Here is a 17,754-nt window from a genome sequence, read left to right as displayed (position 1 = left end):
CGTTTTGAGACCTAACCATGCCTGCTCTTCGTCTCCCCTCTAGTAGTTTTCTGACTCTCTTCATTGCAACCCAGGTATCCGGGGGTGGGGGTGCTGCTGCAGTTCTTTTCCTTTCGCTCTCTGCATCCTTGCTTTGGCAACAGGATGTGGTGCAAAATCCTCCTGAGCTGCGATTTACTGTGTGGAGAGCAAAGACCACACGTAAAGGTTTAGATCCGAGTTGTTTCTCTGCAGATCCCACAGATCATCTCAAGCCACCACCCTGATCTATCAAGTATTGGGAGGTTATCTAAGATCCCCAGAACCTTCCAGTCCTTCTAGCTGGTCCTGTGTCCTTTTGTCCACCTGTAGTGGAGGAGTTTGTCATTTGACTCCATTAACAAGTACTCATCACTAAAATGTGCACAGTTTGTCTCCTTCACACCTTGTCAAGCTTTCATGCTTAGCTTCCAGTGCAGCCACCTGAGCTGTGAAGCCATCTCAGATACCAAGGAGCAATTTCTGGATGTTCGTCTGGACATCAAGGGGAGATGTTCTGGGAACCTGGCTGGAGATGGGTGAAGACTTGTAGAGCTTTCTCCAGCCAAGCCATTTCACTTCTAAGCAGGTATTCCACTGTCCCTAAGCTCTTCATGCATCATCAGCTGCCTGGGGGATCACGCCATTAGGCTGGGGAAGGGACTGCTGAGCTGTGGTGGAGCAGTGGATCTGAGCCTGTGCTTAGATTAACATCTGCACACCCTTCTCAGTTCGGGTATGACAACTTTCTTTGGGAGTGACCTTGCTTCCTTTTGTCTTTCAGATGCACAGCTTGCTGCTGGAAGCCCCTCTCTGGTTACCTGTTCCAGACAAATTCCAAGCAAAAGATTTATTTCAGTTACTGAAGAGTGATGTGGCTGTGATCTGCCCTCAGTAGTTTCCCTGTATTCACTGCCCATGAAATGTTGCTCAAATTTGGGTGCACGGGGGGGGGAGGGGGAGGGGAGGCTCTCCTTGAGCAATGGCTGTTGAAGCCAGGGCAAGGCAAGGGAAGAGATGGCAAGGCAAAGAAAGACAAAGCAAGTCATGGGAAGGCAATGTGAGGGAAGGCAAGACAAGAGAGCACACAGAGGAGCAGAGGGGAGGGCAGTGGCCTGGACATCATCACAGTAACTGGCAGGGCTCTGGGGATCCTTGAACCACAGGCCTGGCCCTGGGCATGTCCATGGCAACCAGGGCTTGGTGGTCATGGCCAGGGGTGTGGGAGGGGCTCTGCCCAAGAGGCCATTGTGATGCGGTGTCCAGCGGGCACCTCAGCGTCCCTGTCTCCTGGGGCAACCACTCCCAGAGGGACAGCTCTCAGGAGCAGCATCCTCTGGCTGTCGTCGGCAGCTCTGCACCAGCGGAGCCCGCGGGTTCGAGGTGCTGAGCGAGCAGAGAGTGCGAGGCGAGTGCGAGGCGAGTGCGAGGCTTGGCTACCCAGCATGGGGCTGTCACTATCCTCCCGGCAGGCGGCCACGGGCTCCCTGCCCGCACTGCCCAGCAGCCACGCCACTGCCCAGGGGGACTGCTGGCTGCCACTCCCTGCCAGCCACATGCTGCAGTGTGAGCTGGGCATCACCTGCCTCACTGCAGCGCCAGTCCCGGCTGGCCACATGGACACGGAGAGGGACAGCGCCGGCTGGGAAGGTCCGGAGGACCTGATCCGTGTCCTGAAGGAGGAGGTGGAAGAGGAGAGGGTGAGTAGGTGGGCACGGGACAGAGACTCTTAGGGGCTGGGGAAAGGGGTGGGCATGGCACTTTGGGGCTCGGCTTAATGGCTGTGGTGGTCTTGGGTCGGTGGTGGCACTCGGTGATCTTAAAGGTCTTTTCTGACCCAACCAATTCCATGAGTCCACGGTGCTGTGCCCATGGGCATGGAGATGAGTGCCCAGTGCCAGTCCAGCAAGGGGCTGCTGAGGCAGTGGCACAGGGGGCAGCAGATCGAGGATGGGGCAGGGGGAAGGGGATGGATGGGCTCGGGGGCTGCTCTGGGAGTGGCAGTGCCAGGGGAGCGAGGCCACAGGAGCTTCACGATGAAGAGGCCACTCTGCTCACGCAGCCTCTCCTCACCTTCTCCTGCAGAGTTACAGGGGGCAGGCTGAGCTCAGGGCTCAGCAGCAGGCGCAGCAGGACCTGCAGCGCTGCACGGAGCAGTTCTTGCATGCAGCTGAGTTCCCTGCGGCGGACCCCGGGAGCCAGGCTGAGCTCCTGCTGCAGCCCCAGCAGCACCATCGAGAGGCGGCCCAGACTTTGCGTCCAGCAGCGGCAGCCGCAAGCACTGTGGCGGCCCCTCGGGACACCAGGGAAGGTCCACTGGCTGGAGAGAGCAGCACAGCCCTTCTGGCTCCTCCGGAAGAGCAGGAAAAGGGTCCCTCGGCTGCTCGTGTGCTCGCTGAGGAGGGCACAGCAGAGGACAGCCACAGAGCAGCTCTGCACAGCCTCCGAGTCCACCAGGGCCTGCTGCTGGACCCCAGGCACAATGTCGTGGGCTCTGCCGAGGTCAGCGTGCAGCAGCAGCAGCTGCTCGCAGCCAAGGCCGTGGTGCAGCAGGTGTTGTGCCAGGCTGTGCAGCTTGTCCAGGAGGAACAGCATCGCCTGGCAGCGACGCCTCCAGCAGCCCGCCGGGCCCCGGTGAGGAGCCCGGGTGTGGGCAGCCTCACAGCCCGGGATGGGCTTTTATTGGACCAGGACGGGAAGATCGTGGGCTTGGCTGTGCTGCTGGAGCAGGAGCAGCCTCAGGCAAAGCCCAGCACAGCCTCCCTTGCTCCTCCTCCCAAGCCAGCGGCCAAGGCTGGCAGAGCGCAGCTCGGCCCGGCTGGGCAGCGCCGTCCCTCCCGCTTCAGGAGGGCACTGAGAGCCCTGCGCAGGGCTTTCTGTGCTCCCACCTGCACCAGGGCACAGCCCCAGGAGTAGCACCCACCTCGCAGGTGCCGCTGCCCGGCCCTCAGCCTGCACCATCCAGCGGCACGGAGGGACACGCCCCCGAGGGATGGATGGGACAGGGACGGAGCCTGCGGGGACTGCACCCCTCGGCCCTGGACACTTTCTCAGGCATATTTTTCCCCAGTGCCTACCTCTGCATGCTCCATCTCGGGATGAAGACGGATGCAGGCACATCCCGTGCCAGTGGGCAGAGCTGGGGAGCCTCTCTGCTCCCTTGGGCTGTGCCCGCATCTCCTGTACTCCAGCGCTTACACGGCAGAGATCTCCACCGGCATCACTGCCCTGTGCCCACGCACTGAGCCAGTCTCCCGCCCCGGGCTGTCCCAGCAGCAGCCTGGCTAGATCCCCTGGAGCTCCCTTCCCAGCCTCCCCTCTCTGCTTCAAGTTCTCGTTAATATTTCACATTTAAATAAATTGAGTTTCTGTTACCCAGGGCTTCTTCACCTTGCTCTGACCCTCCCTGCTGACAGGTTACCCAACATGTGCCCTGTGCTTCAGCATCTCACTCACAAGGTACCCAATGGGTGCTACCAAACACACATGGCTGGGCACAGCTGCAGTTCTCCTCTCACCAGCATGGAGTTTAGCCATGTGTGACCCTGTGCTGGGCGGGGGAGGGGAGGCAGGGACAGATGAGTCTCTGCAACAGCTGTGCAGGCTCCATGATGTCCCCCTGCCCCATGCCCTGCTGCTGGGGGCACTGCAGTCCTCAGGCCCAGCCCTATTCTGGTCAGCTCAGGGCAGGATGAGTTGCTCATGTTCCACTTTGATGACCCCACAGTCTGACTGTCCCCTCTTCCTGTTCCTGCTTTGCTTGGGAAAAGCTGCCCACAGGAGCCATCAGACATGGGACCCCATGGAAAGCTGCCTACAGGAACCACCAAGCATGGTTACAGGGAAAACTGCCCACAGGAACCATCAAGCATGGTACAGGGAAAGCTGCCCACAAGAGCCATTGGGCATGGGATCTCATGGAAAGCTGCTCACAGGAGCCATCAGACATGGGACCCCATGGAAAGCTGCCTACAGGAACCACCAAGCATGGTACAGGGAAAGCTGCCCACAAGAGCCATTGGGCATGGGATCTCATGGAAAGCTGCTCACAGGAGCCATCAGCAGAAGGAAGAAGAGGCAGAGACAGGGGGGCCTGATGCAGGTTTTTTCTGTACATCAGTGTTTTTGACACCACAGCCTGTTGCTGCTTTAGAATCAAACAGAAATCAGAAAGAGCAACCAGAATTACACACCCAAAGGCAAAACACCCCTGGGCAGCACCAGGGCACCTCTGGATCCCCCCCCCCCCCGGCAACAGGAGGGGAGGCTGGCAGCCGGGAGCCCGAGGGTGAAGGGGTAACACCTGCCCTGGCTGGGAGGAAAACACAACACAAAGGAGAAAACGAACCAACGAAAAACAAGAGAGAGAAAGAGATCCCCACCCACGGCTCCCGCTGCGGAGCACGGGAGAGCCAGAGAGAGCCCCGCGATTGTCCCCTCCTCAGTCCTCTTAGCACCTGTACAATAAAACTGTACCATGCCCCGTGCCCGGGCGGCGGGCACCCTGCCCGCTGCTCCCCCCGGGCACTGCTCCTGGTGAGGCCAAGGGGGGGCCGGGCCAGACTGAGTAGCGCAGGGTGAGGAGGGGGCTTCTGCCCGAAGAGAGACCCCCGGGGCCAGGGAGTAGGAGACAAGCTGCTGGGAAGCCTGGGGGTGTGCCTGGGGCCACTAATGAGATGGGGGAAGGAGCCCGGTGAGGGGATGGCATAAAGGGGCTGGCAGCTCCAAAGTCACGGTCCTCAGGCTCAGGGCCATAGGAGGCCCTTGAGGGGGCCGTGACACCCCCAAAGCCCATCGAGGGGGCTGCGGCACTGAGCCTCAGGGGATGTTGGAGAGAGGGGCCGCAGGAAGAAGACCTGGTCCCACCGGCCGGGGGCTCAGCGTCACAGTGATCCAGACTCAGCAGAGACAAAGGAAAGGTTACAAATTAAATACTAATTAAATAAATACTATGGAAGACGTCGGGGGGGCAAACAGAGAGGTGCAGTTTCATGGGGTCAGGCAGGGAGGGGCGGCAGAACTCCCCCAGCCCTCGGTTCGGCAGAGCCGGGGCCGCCGTCGCTGCCCCACGAGCCCCGTGCAAGGGGCTCCGGCGCCCGCCGGAGCTGGATGGGGCCAACCGCTCAGGGCCATGGGAAGTCCTCGGAGTCCAGGGTCCTCTCCTCCCGCCCTGCAGCTGGAGGGGTGACCCTGAGGAGGGGAGGATGAGCTGGCCAAAGACCAGGGGCCCTGCTGCTGGCGCTGAGAGGTGGGGGGCTGCTTGGTCCTTATTATTGCCTCATGATGCGGGGAGCCACCCGTCCCCGTCAGCTGCTCCAGGCCTCGTACTCCAGCGCCGAGCCCAGCAGCTGCAGCAGCTCGGGCTCGTAGTGCACCAGCTCCACTGTCTCTGCCGTGCCCGGCGCCGGCGGCTCGGGGCTCTCTGGAACCTCCTCCTGTGCCAGCAGCTGGCTGAGGGCCACCTGGCGCTGGAACTCGGCCTTGGGCAGCGTGGCCACCTCCAGGTGTGGGAAGCGAGCCTGGAAGATGCGTGAAGACAGCTTCAGTCGCTTCAACACGTCCGAGAAGAGGAACCAGTTGCAGGGCCTGTGGGGATGGCAAGAGCAGGGTGGGTTATAGGGGTGGAGGGGCACAGGCATGCTGCTCACCTCACCATCTGTCCTAGCCACAGAGGTCCAGGACCTGTCCTCACAGGGTCATGGAATGGTTTGGGTTGGAAAGAGAACTCAGAGGTCATTTGGTCCAGCACCGCTGCAGCCAGCAGGCAGGGCTGCAGCTAGAGCAGGTTGCTCAGAGACACAAGCAACCTGACCTGCAATGCTGCCAGGGATGGGACAGCTCCCTCCTCTCTGGGCAACCTGGGACAAGGTCTCACCACCCTCAGGGTCAAACATTTCTCCCTTCTCTCCAGTCTACATCTCCTTCTTTTAATTCAAACCATCTCCCCTTGTCCTGTCACAACAAGCCCTGCTCAAAAGCCTGTCTGCAGCTTTCTCCTGGCCCCCTTTAAGCACTGAAAGGCCACCAGAAGATCTTCCTGGAGCCAGCTCTTCTTCTCCACATGGTCCTCCTCCACAGAGTCTGTCCAGACCCCACAGACAGGACTGGAGCTCAGAGGCACACCTGGCTTTGATCACTGCTTTGGAGGTGAGATGATTATAAAACACTCAAAGCAAGAACAGGTCTGAAGTTTCCACCTTCTATGAACTCCTCTCCGCCACACACTACTGTCCCCCAAATGCCCTCTGCACCAGGACACTTACCCCCGCGAGACAGACACCTGGAGGTTATAGCTGGGGAGCAGTGGCTTGTCTGAGAACTCAAACATGAAGTTGTCTGCTTCTTGCTCCTCTTCCTCCTGGTCTGAACTTCCTGGGGGGTTGAGCAGAAGATCACATCCGATGCTGTCCTTCCCCTCTGCAACAACCAAACAGATGCTGCTGGCATCGTTCACAGCTTCACACCAGGCAGTGCTCCTCAAGCCCTGGGCTGGCTTGGTCACCACCACGAACTCCTGTGTGCTGCCCAGCCAGAACCAAATCCTGGGGCTCCTCCTCCTCCTTAACCCCTTGTCTTGGAGAAACCCTGAGAGAGATCTGGCTGCTCTGCACAGCCAGCCCCAACTTGGTGGCTGGGGTAGCCAGAAGGAGCATCTCATGTCATCATGGGGGCCATCAGGTTTGCACTGCCTCCACCAGACAGAGCAGGTGCTGCTGCCTGTGAGACTGCCACGTCACCTGCAAGAGAAGCCACTTCCATGGATAAACCACATGTGGACCCTCCAAAGCCTCAGCCTGGGAGAACCTGCACCAGAGGCAGGAGGAAGAGGCAGCAAATACTTTGTTCACCCAAACCCTCCAAAGTAAGACACCATGCTCTGCTTCTCCCTGCAGCTCCTGCCCCTGCCAGCAGGTTCTCCAGAGGTGCCTGCCACCAACCACCTCACACCAAGGCCTGCAAGGCTGTACCACCACACGGCACCACGCGGCTAGGGGCTCACACCAGCAACCAACAGCAGCCTGGCTTCGCAGGATCAGCCCACGCACTCCTGGCTCCTCCTGAGCTCCAGCAAGAATCTCTTCCAGAGGAGATGAAGAAGATGTGTGCCATCACAAAGCACCTAGAGGATAGCCAAGGGACCAGGCACAGCCAGCACGGGGTTAGGAAGGGCAGGTCCTGCCTGACCAACTTGATCTGCTTTCATGATCAGGTTACCTGCCTGGTGAATGTGGATGGAGTCTACCTGCACTTCACAACACCTCTGACACCATCTGCCACAACAAGCTCCTGGCAAAGCTGGCAGCTCGTGGCTTGGACAGATTCACTCTGATACAGGTCAAGGACTGGCTGGAGGGCTGGGCCCAGAGAGTGGTGGTGAATGCTGCCACATCCAGTTGGCAGCTGTCACCAGTGCTGTGCCCCAGGGATCATTGCTGGGCCCAGTCCTCTTCAGTATCTTTAGTGATGATCTGGACCAGGGGATTGAGTTCAGCATCAGTAAGTTTGTGGATCTGTTGGAAGGCAGGAGAGCCCTGCAGAGGGACCTGGCCAGGCTGGATGGGTGGGAAGAGGCCAATGGGATGAGACTGAACAAGGCCAAGTGCAGGGTTCTACACTTTGGCAACAACAACCGCAAGCAGCACTACAGGCTGGGGACAGAGTGGCTGAGAGCAGCCAGGCAGAAAGGGAACCTGGGGGTGCTGGGAGAAAGTAGTTGAAGATGAGGCAGCAGTGTGCCCAGGTGGGCAGCAGAGCCAATGGCATCCTGGCCTGCATCAGGAACAGTGTGGCCAGCAGGACAAGGGAGGTTATTCTGCCCCTGTGCTCGGCACTGCTCAGGCTGCACCTTGAGTGCTGTGTCCAGTTCTGGGCTCCTCCACTGAAGAGAGATGTTGAGGTACTGGAATGTGTCCAGAGGAGGGCAACAAAGCTGGTGAGGGGCCTGGAGCACAGCCCTGTGAGGAGAGGCTGAGGGAGCTGGGGGTGTGCAGCCTGCAGAAGAAGCTCAGGGCAGACCTCATTGCTGGCTACAGCTACCTGAAGGGAGGCTGTAGCCAGGTGGGGTTGGTCTCTTCTGCCAGGCAAGCAGCAACAGAACAAGGGGACACAGTCTCAAGCTGTACCAGGGCAGGTCTAGGCTGGATGTTAGGAGGAAGTTCTGCACACAGAGAGTGATTGGCATTGGAATGAGCTGCCCAGGGAGGTGGTGGAGTCGCCGTGCCTGGAGGTGTTCAAGAAAAGATTGTATGAGGCACTTAGTACCATGGTCTGGTTGATTGGATAGGGCTGGGGGATAGGTTGGGCTGGATGAGCTTGGAGGTCTCTTCCAACCTGGTTGATTCTATGATTCTAAGAGCAGACTTGAGGAACCATTAGAGACACCATAAATCCAGGGCTCGACTCCAAAAAGCACCTGCTGAAAAATGGCTTCCTGCCTGGAGTGTTTCATTATCGAGGGTCTTGGGTCTGCAGGGTGGTTTTGTCCTGCTACTAATTCCCCAGACTTCCAGGATACAGAGTTTAGATTCTGCAGAGAGAAGCCAGAGCCAAGGTGGTGGTGAGGAGATAAACCCATCATCCCAAAGATCAGCACCACACACGGGAGGAGACTCCTGTGTGCCGCAGAAGAAAGCTCCCCCCACCACCACACTGCGCTCTGCAAAGCAGCACAGTGCCCAGCAGGATGTTTTTCAAGAGAGAAACCATGGCAGAGGAGAGGAGACACCAGATCAAACAGGGGCTCAGGACAGAACTCAAATCAGTTCTCAGTCCTGACAAAGGAAAAAACGAATCCCTGAGGAGCAGAAAAACAGTGCTTGAGTCTTCAAAACCTCCTGTGGAACAGGGGCACAGGGCTGCTAGGCAGCTGGGCAAAGCTCAGATGCCACCATCAACCCCCCTAAAACATTTCTTGAGTGACCCAGCAAAAAGGAATCAACCCCCTTTAAAGTGGCACCGAGATGGGCCACTGCCTGTCCTGGAAACCCTCCTGGCTCCCTTCTGTCCCTCAGTCCAGCACAGGCTGCGACAGGAACAGGGACATCCTGTACCAGGGACAGGGGACAATCAAGCACAACAATGCTGGTGTGGAACAAAGCCCTGGAGTGGGCCTTTGGAGCTGCAGGAGCATGGGGACGCTGATGACTTTCCCACACCCCAGCTTCCCTCGTTATCTCCTGGTCCCCAGAGATCTGCAGACCCAAAGGAAGATGTGGACAAGGTTCCTGCTGCAAAGAGTAGGAACAGCTGGAGCAGGGGGCTGGGATTTCTCCTCCACCCTTATGGAGATGCAGTGTTTTGTGCTTCAGCTGGTGGCTCTGGTGGAAACGCTGGAGGACTGAAGCCCTGAAGCAGCAGAGATGTTTCCTCCTGAGCTGCCCATGGCAGCTGGAGCAGCTCCAGCACAGAAGCAGGCACTGCCGTGCCGGGGGAGGAAGGATCTGCTCTTGGTGACCTCAGGTGGCTGCTGAGGGCAACTGAGACAAAAGGGTCAATTTCAAAGCAGTCAGCGAGCACCACTGAGAAGAAAGCAGCAGCTTGTCTCAGGCGTCTGAGTAGGGAACCACAACTTTGAGGAAGTGACTGTGAAAGGTCCAAATGATGCCTTCGCTAGGAAACGCCTGGCACTCTAAGAAGACAACCTCCCCAGACAACGACTTCCTCTCTAAAGAAGAAAGGAACAGGAAGCTCTGGAATTCCAGACTTCCACACCTCGAAGGAATAAGGAAGTCTTCTGCCTGCCTTGGTTTTGACCTGCTGGCTGGTTACTACAAGTGTTACAAGAACAAGGTGCCCCAGGAGTGACATTCAAAGACCCTCAGATCCTCAGGGGCACTCAGGAGTCTCATCTTGCACATCACATCCAGCCTGCTGGGAGTGATCCACAAAGAAAAACAGGGCAGAACCACCCTGCAGCTTCCCAAAGGAAAACTCCCTTTCAGGAGCAACTAACTCCCATGGACAGAGCTGGGTGAGTGATGTCATCAAGCAGCGCTGCTGCCCTCTGCCCTGCTACTGCAGCTGCCACGTCCCAGCCTGAACTCACCTAGCACGGAGCTGCTGTAGAAGTCCCAGGCTGTCCGGGGGTCTCCATCGGAGCGTCCCTGGAGATCTGACAGGTAATCTGAAGAGACAATGGAGAAGATTAGACCTTACCTACTGGTCACAGCGCACCCCCAGCTGGCATGGACACCCACTGGTCCTGCCCAACCCACATCACCTCTGCTGCTTTCCCTACACTGCAATCAGACATAGTGGCCAGAGCTGTATTCAGCTCTGAGCAACCTGCTCTAGTTGCAGATGTCCCTGCTGACTGCCATGTGGGAGGGGTGGACTAGATGACCTTGAAAGGTCCCTTTGACCCAGACCATGACTCTATTCTATGATAACTTGCAAGTTAGTGGTCATGGAGGGAGCTGGGTAGAAAGTTGGACTTCACAATCTTAAAGGTCTTTTCCAACCTTAATGACTCAATAAAGGGAGAGGACAGCACGACCCCAGGCCTGAGGATGGGAAATAGAAGGTGAAAAGGAAGAGCAAGTGACCACACTAGGTGAGTTAGGAATTGGTTCTTGGAGCTGTGTTGAGTTCAAAATGATGTCTCCAATACCTGGAGGCACAGCTGAGCCAGGAGGAGCTCAGGAAGGCAGCTGCCAAACAAGGTTATTTCATCAGGAGATTTTTTGCCTTGTGTCTGTTTGATAACCATCAGACTCCAGCTGTCTCTTCCTTGTTCTGGAGTAGAAGCTATCACACTCATCTTGCCTCCACACAAATAGCATCACGAGTGGTTTGTGGCTTCACTGTGGGCCACAGGGACCCAAAAATGGTCCTTCTGAACAAGGCCAAATGGGCAGAAGCCAGGCAAAGCTGGTGCTGGGTAGAAAGCATCGTTACTTAGCAGCAAAAATACATTCACTTGGGTTATGCAGCAGGACCAGGAGCGGTGGAACAGTGTCTCCAAGCCTCCTGCACAGCACTGCCTAGCTGTGCAACCACAGCATTGCCATCTCTACATTATCAGAGCTAAAAATGACTCAACCACCTGCTGCCAAGCCCTTCCAAATCCCCTGACACCCAGGTCTGGCCTGCAGGCTGCCTGAGAGGAAAGGTGGAAGCCCTGGCACCTCCAGCTTGGCACGCACCGCAGAGGAAGCGCTTCATCACATCGCTGGTGGCAAGCTTCACTGCTGTCTGCCCCGAGTAAGTGGCCAGAGTGGGGTCAGCACCATAGGAGAGTAGAAGCCACATGGTTTCCAGGTTGTCATTTGCTACTGCATCGTGGACAGGCCTGCAGGGACAGAAGGGTGGTCAGGGAGAGCACAGCCTTAAGAGGAGCAGGATGATACGAGAATAGTATCAGCAGTGGTGTGTGGCCAGAAGGACATGGGCAGTGGTGAGGCCACACTTTGAGTCCTGGGTTCAGTTTTGGGGCCCTCACTCCAAGAAGGACATTGAGGGGCTGGAGCAGGTCTAGAGAAGGACAATAAAGATGGTGAAGGATCTGGAGAACAGCGACGGGACCTGAGGGTGTTCAGCCTGGAGAACAGGAGGCTGAGGGGATGCTGCCAGGATGTCTACAGCTCCCTGAAAAGAAGTTTGAGCCAGATGAGGGCTGGTCTCCTTCCCCAGGAACAAGTGACAGGTCAAGAGGGAACAGCTGCAAGCTGTCCCAGGGGAGGTTAAGGTTGAACATGAGGAACAGTTTCTTTTGATGAGGGTTGTGAAGTCCCTGCCCAGGGCAGTGGTGGAGTCCCCATCCCTGGAGAGCTTTCAAAGCCACGGAGGTGTAGTGCTGAGGGCCATGGTTTAGGGGTGACCTGGCAGTGCTTGATTCATGACTGGACTCCATGAGCTTAAAGGCCTCTTCCAACCAAAACCATTCTGTGGCTCTATGACAGAGGAGGAAACTGGAAGAGTTCGCAAAGCTCTGTTTTGGATGAAGACAAACCCAGCGACGAGCGACAGCCCTGAAAACGAGACCCTGCTCCCTGCCCTACGCTTCTCAGTGCTCCCCAGCCGTTGCCCTCTCTCCACACGCTGGCTGCTCCCCAGCTGCGCCCCGCCGGAGCCTTGCCTGGTGCCATCCTGGGCACTGCAGTTGACGTTGGCGCCGTGCTCCAGCAGGATGTGGAGGATGTCGATCCAGCCCCGCGCGCAGGCCTCGTGCAGGGCGGTGTAGCCGGCGTTGTCGCGGTGGTTCACGTCGCTGCTCTTCTTCTGCAAGCAGTAGAGCACCACATCCTGCAGGAAGGAGAGCATGGCCAGCTCCATCACACACAAAGCGTGGCCAGCAGGTCTAGGGAGGTTCTCCTCCCTCTCGACTCTGCCCTGGTGAGACCATGCCTGGAATACTGTGTCCTGTTTTGGGCTCCTCAACTCAAAAGGAGAGTCCTACAGAGGCTACAGGGACGACTTGGGGACCTGAACATCTCTGCTGTGAAGAAAGACTGACAGCTCTGGGGCTGTTCAGTCTGGAGAATGGCTGAGAGGGGACCTTACTAATGTCTACAGATACCTGAGAGATGGGTGTCAAAACGAAGGTGCCAGGCTCTTTTTGGTGGTGCCCAGTAATAGGACAAGGAACTACAGGTATAAGCAGGAATACATCAAGTTCCACCTCAATACGAGGAGAAACTTCTTTGCTGTGAGGGTGCTGGAGCTCTGGAACAGGCTGCCCAGAAAGGCTGTGGAGTATTCTTCTATGGAGACTTTCAAAACCCATCTGGATGTGTTCCTGTGTGGCCTGCCCTAGGTGATCCTGCTTTGGGAGGGGGATTGGATTGGATGATCTCCAGAGGTCTCTTTGGATGCGTTCCTGTGCGGCCTGCCCTAGGTGATCCTGCTTTGGGAGGGGGATTGGATTGGATGATCTCCAGAGGTCTCTTTCAAGCCCCACTATTTTGTGATTCTGTGAAAAGGGAGAAGGCAGCAGAGGAGAGAGAGCAGAGAAGGGCCCCAACCCACCTTGTAGCCCAGGCGAGCTGCTCGCTGCAGAAGGGTCTCCCCAGCGTTTTTGTTGACGATCAGCCGCCGAGCTCCGGGAGGAACGTGCTGGGCTGGGGGCACCTCGGGGGAGCTCCCTGGGCTGACCTGATGGGACTTACAAAGTGTCCACAGGTCCTGGGGTTTCTTCGGGGAGCGTGCTTTGGGCTGGTTCCAGCAGCCTTTGCCCTGGGGAAGGAAAGGATACAGCTCCCTGGCACAGGTGGCTGAGCAGGAGGAATCCCCTTCTCCCTGCTCCACCTGAAGATGTCCCTGCTCGCTGCAGAAAGGGTTGGACCAGATGATCTTTAAGGGCCCCTTTCAACCCATGACTCTATTTATTGGTTCGAAGAATGGTTTGGCTTGGAAGGAACCTTCAGATCATTTAGTCCAAAGCCCCTTTCCACAGGCAGGGACACCTCCCACTAGACCAGGTTGCTCAAGACCCCATCCAACCTGGCCTTGAACACCTCCAGGGAGAAGGCATCCAAAACCTCCCTGAGGAACCAGCCTCTAACTTGCAAGAAGGGGACCCTCACTGAGCAGAGAACAAGACAACCTCAGGCCTGATGACACAAAGCAGAAGCTGAAAAGTGAGAGCAAGTCACAGCAAGTGAGAGCAAAGACCATGCTAAGTTTGGTCTCCCCTCCCTCCTCCCTCTCCTCCCCACGCCTGCCCCACTGCCCAGCCTCAGCCTTACCTTCCCCTCATCACAGATCCCTGCCAGGTGTTTGGTTTTGCATTTGCGTTTTCCTGATGGCTTCTCCAGCTCTTCTTGGGCAGGAGAGCTGTCAGAGTGCTCCAGGTAGAAGCCATTGCGGCAGTCTGGGCGCCCCTGGGATTTCCTGGGGGACGGGGACAGCCTGCTCCGCAGCCGCAGCTCCGTGCCCTTGCCCTTCGCCGACTCCTTCTGCTTCCGGTACCGAAAGTCTGCAGGAGAAGCAGGAATGAGGAGCTCCGGTGGGCACAGCCCTGGAGAGCAGCAGCCCCATCTCTGCCACCAGGCAAAGCCAACTGCTCGTCTCTGGTGGCTGCACCGCCAGAAACCCAGACCCACAGCGGTGTCGCTCTCTGCAGAGCAACTCACAGACTGTGGTGGACTCAGCACGGACAAGAAAACTAAGGACAGGCAGAGGTCCTGGTCGAGCCTACAAGAGCTGAGGCTTGCACACAACTGGCTTAGGAGGAGCACCTGAAGTATCTGGGGTTGTTCAGCCTGAAGAAAAAGAGGCTGAGGGGAAACCTTCTGGTTCTCTACAACTCCCTGAAAGGAGGCTGGAGCCAGGTTGGGGCTGGTCTCTAACAAGGAACAAAGAGACCAAACAGGAGGTTATGACCTCAGTTTGTCTCAGGGAAGGTTTAGGTTGGACATGAGGAACAATTTATTGACCTTGAGGGTTGTCAAGGCCTGGCCCAGGCTGCTCAGGGCAGTGGTGGAGTCCCCATCCGGGGAGGCGTTTCAAAGCCCTGGAGATGTGGTGCTGAGGGCCATGGTTTAGTGGTGATTTGGCAGTGCTGGGTCCATGGTTGGACTCCATGATCTGAAAGATCTCTCCCAACCCAAACCATTCTGTGATTCCATAGTTGACTAAGGCTTTTCTCTAGGTCTGACAGGGACCCCAGCAGGAGCCAACCCACCCTTTGGTGCTGCTGCCTTCCCTGTGAGGCTGACCAGGACTCACCTGGACACCCCATGGAGAGACAGAAAACATAGCACCCATCCCTGTGACCCGTCCCTGTTCTGCTGCCTGCAGACCCGGCCCTGCCCCCTAACATCTTCCCTTGAGGCACCTGGCACCTTAAAAGCTCAGTTCCTAGGCATGCAAGCAGGAGGCATCAAGGTTCCTAGAGTGAAATCCAGTTTTCCCCACGTTATCCTGAGCTGCAGGGTGCTCACCACGCAGGGGTGGACCCTCTGATTCCCTGAACCAACAACATCCCAGCCCCAGGACATAGCATCAAGGAGAAAACAAGGTGTGGAAGGAGAAAGTGAAGCCCTGTGAGCAAAGAACAGCCTAGCCCTATGCAGGGAGCTCTGCCAGATGATCGGTGCTGGAGTGACACAGGTGACAAAGGGCCCAGCACAGCCCAAAGGGTTGAGGAGGCATCTGCAGAGCCTGAGCCTCTCGAGCCTTGCTCTCTCCAGGGCTTTGGGAATAAAGATGTTGCTTCACTCCTAGCTGATGCGTGAGGAGATGCCCCAAGGGTTAGTTCAACAGATCAAGAGGAGAAACTCCAGCGACAGAATTTTCCTGCTGCCCCTAGGGCCAAGGCAGGTTTGTGGACCTCCAGGAGCAGCATCTCCAGCTTCCACATTATGCCCAGACTCTAGATTCCCCAAGGCAAGCACCACGCAGAGCCCCCAGCCCTTATGCCTTCTACAAATGATTGCTGGGAAGCAAGGATCAAGGATCTTGCAGAGAAGCCCTCAGGGAGACAGACACTGCTCACAGGTTTGGTGTTGCCCCCACAGCCTGGGCAGCTACAGGAGAGGTAGAGAGCGAGCAGGGAGCAAGACAGGGGCAAGAAGGAACAACTTTCTCCTCCTAGCAGATAGGGACCACGGACAGGTGTCCCTCTGCCATTTGCAGACCCTCTGGCTTTGTTATGCCTCTCTCCCTCTGTGCTCCCTGGTGCAGGCTGCCTTTAGCAGGTCCAAGCACAAAGAAGCCCAGCTGGATAGCGACAGCTCCGTGTGCCCCTGCTTCAGCCAGGAGTGCTCAGTGACACTCCCCGCGGTCTGTGCTCACCCAGAAACATCTCACTGTCTTGCCTCACCCCATGCTGGTTTTCCCATACCCAGACCGAGGGTAAAATCAGTGCTTAGTGAGCCCCATCAGCTGCTGCTCCTATTCCACAACCTGCAGGAGATGTTTCTGCACGAAGAGCTGATGGCAGTCACTGGTAATGACGAAGATTCGTCACGACAGCAACAAAAACCCAAACGACAAACCCCCAAATCCCCCACACGACACAAAAGCAGCAACCAGCCAAACCAACCCCAACCTGCTGAGCCCCAGCCCGGCCCCAGAACCCCTTTCCCCACGGTACCTGCTTTGGATTTCCTCCTCCGGTGGGGGTAGCCCACTCGCTCCTCCTCCCGCTCCGTCAGATATTCCCCTGTCTGGTACTTTCGACTTTTCTGTCGTCTCCTCTTCTTCCTCCTGGTGTGGCTGCCATCCTCCTCCTCCTCCTCGGCGGGCTCCCACAGCTGCCTGGGTGATTCCACCCTCCAGGGCAGCTCCCGGGTCCTCCTGGTGTAACAGCTGCTCCTCTCGGCCAGGGACCTGTCCCTGGCCCTGCGGCTGTGGTACCGTGACGTCCTGTGGGACTTCCGCAGCTTGCGGCGTTTCAGGGATGTCTCCTCCTCCTCCTCTTCCTCCTCCTCTTCTTCCTGATCCTCCTCCAGCAACGGTAAAATCTCCTGACCAGTCACATCGCACTCCCCTGACACACCAGCAGAAGAACCAGCAACGCTTCCTGCAAGAAAGCAGGATTCCAGGCTGTCAGAATCCAAGGGTCTACAAGCCCCCCTGCTGCCAGGCAGGGCACATGCAAAGGGCAGGGCTCAGAACCCAGCCAGGGCTGTCCCCTGTCACCCACTCACCAGACTGACTCCGAGTGCGGCTGCTCAGCACCACCGGGATGAAATCCCGAAAGTTGTTCTTGGGCTTCTTCTCCAGGTAACCTGTGAGCAAAACCCAGCCTTGAGAATGCCCACCAGAGATCTCTGCCCTGGGAAGGGCAGCCTGGGATCATGTGGAGTTCTGCCTTGGATCCCAACCCACTGTGGGAAGCCACCATCCGCAGAGGCTGTTCAGCCCCAGGGGAGCAGAGGTTTGGCTCCACGGAGGAGCACAGCCTGACTGTAAAGAAATCATTTGCAGAGAAGGTGGTGAGACCCTGGCACAGGCTGTGTGTGTCCCCTCCCTGGAGGTCTTCCAAGGCCTGGAGCAACCTGGTCCAGCAGAAGGTGCCCCCACCCATGGCAGGGAGTTGGAACTAGAAGATCTTTGAGGTCTCTTCCAATCCAACCCATGCTATGATTCTATGTCCCACCCTTTGCCACCCCCAAAGTACCTTCCTCGTGGCTGTCCCCGCGGTGAGCCGAGGACAGGAGCTCTGCCTTGGCTGGCCTCCTGCGCTTGCGCTTCACCCTGAGGCTGTTGTGGTCCTTCCCCAGCGCCAGCCCAGCCCGGCTGTCCCTCCTGCTGAGCTCGTGTGGGTTCTCGTGGTGCTTTCGCCACTGGGAACGGAGGACACAAAGCACAGCCTGACCCAGCTGCAGGAGCCAGGAAGAGGGGACAAAGACCTGTCCCTTACTCAGCATCGCTGGTGGCCTCCAGTGGCTTTGACACCCCCCAGGTCAATTTGGAGGTCACAGCAATGATGGGAAGGCTGAGAGTCCTCTGCTGCGAGTATAGCTCAGCCTGGAGAAAGCTCTGGGGAGACCTTCTGGTGGTCTTTCAGTGCTTAAAGGGGACAGAAGAAAGCTGGGGGCAGACATTTGAGCAGGACCTGTTGTGACAGGACAAGGGGTGATGGTCTGAACTCAAAGAGGGAGATTCAGACTGGAGAGAAGGGAGAAATGTTTGACCCTGTGGGTGGTGAGAGCCTGGCCCAGGTTACCCAGAGAGGTGTGAGATGCCCCATGCCTGGCACCATTGCAGGTCAGGTTGTTCGAGGCTCTTAGGAACCTGCTGTAGGTGTAGATGTCCCTGCTGACTGCAGCAGGGTGAACTAGGTGACCT

The 17,754-nt window shown here is 57.4% G+C and overlaps 2 protein-coding genes across 2 annotated transcripts in view; one reads left to right on the top strand and one right to left on the bottom strand.

Annotated features, from left to right (window-relative positions):
• Positions 1-1,011: 1,011 nt before the first annotated feature.
• Positions 1,012-3,534, top strand: LOC135183679 (uncharacterized). The gene is made up of 2 exons (XM_064158877.1): positions 1,012-1,718; positions 2,104-3,534. The coding sequence occupies exons 1-2, from the start codon at positions 1,272-1,274 to the stop codon at positions 2,932-2,934; spliced, it is 1,278 nt and encodes a 425-aa protein (XP_064014947.1). The 5' UTR covers positions 1,012-1,271; the 3' UTR covers positions 2,935-3,534.
• A 581-nt stretch (positions 3,535-4,115) lies between these two features.
• The window catches only part of BCORL1 (BCL6 corepressor like 1), a 28,105-nt gene continuing 14,466 nt past the window's right edge, over positions 4,116-17,754 (bottom strand). Inside the window, exons 5-14 of the mRNA XM_064159251.1 lie at positions 17,084-17,249; positions 16,611-16,691; positions 16,055-16,483; positions 13,704-13,933; positions 12,985-13,191; positions 12,095-12,261; positions 11,163-11,308; positions 10,064-10,141; positions 6,282-6,435; positions 4,116-5,604 (exon numbers count right to left, since the gene is read on the bottom strand). Of these exons, the coding sequence (XP_064015321.1) occupies positions 5,325-5,604; positions 6,282-6,435; positions 10,064-10,141; positions 11,163-11,308; positions 12,095-12,261; positions 12,985-13,191; positions 13,704-13,933; positions 16,055-16,483; positions 16,611-16,691; positions 17,084-17,249 (1,938 nt within the window). The 3' untranslated portion in view covers positions 4,116-5,324. The remainder of the gene's footprint in view (positions 5,605-6,281; positions 6,436-10,063; positions 10,142-11,162; positions 11,309-12,094; positions 12,262-12,984; positions 13,192-13,703; positions 13,934-16,054; positions 16,484-16,610; positions 16,692-17,083; positions 17,250-17,754) is intronic.

Source organism: Pogoniulus pusillus, chromosome 19 (assembly GCF_015220805.1).
Source record: "Pogoniulus pusillus isolate bPogPus1 chromosome 19, bPogPus1.pri, whole genome shotgun sequence".
NCBI classification, from domain to species: Eukaryota; Metazoa; Chordata; class Aves; order Piciformes; family Lybiidae; genus Pogoniulus; species Pogoniulus pusillus.
This window is presented reverse-complemented; position numbering and strand designations above follow the sequence as displayed.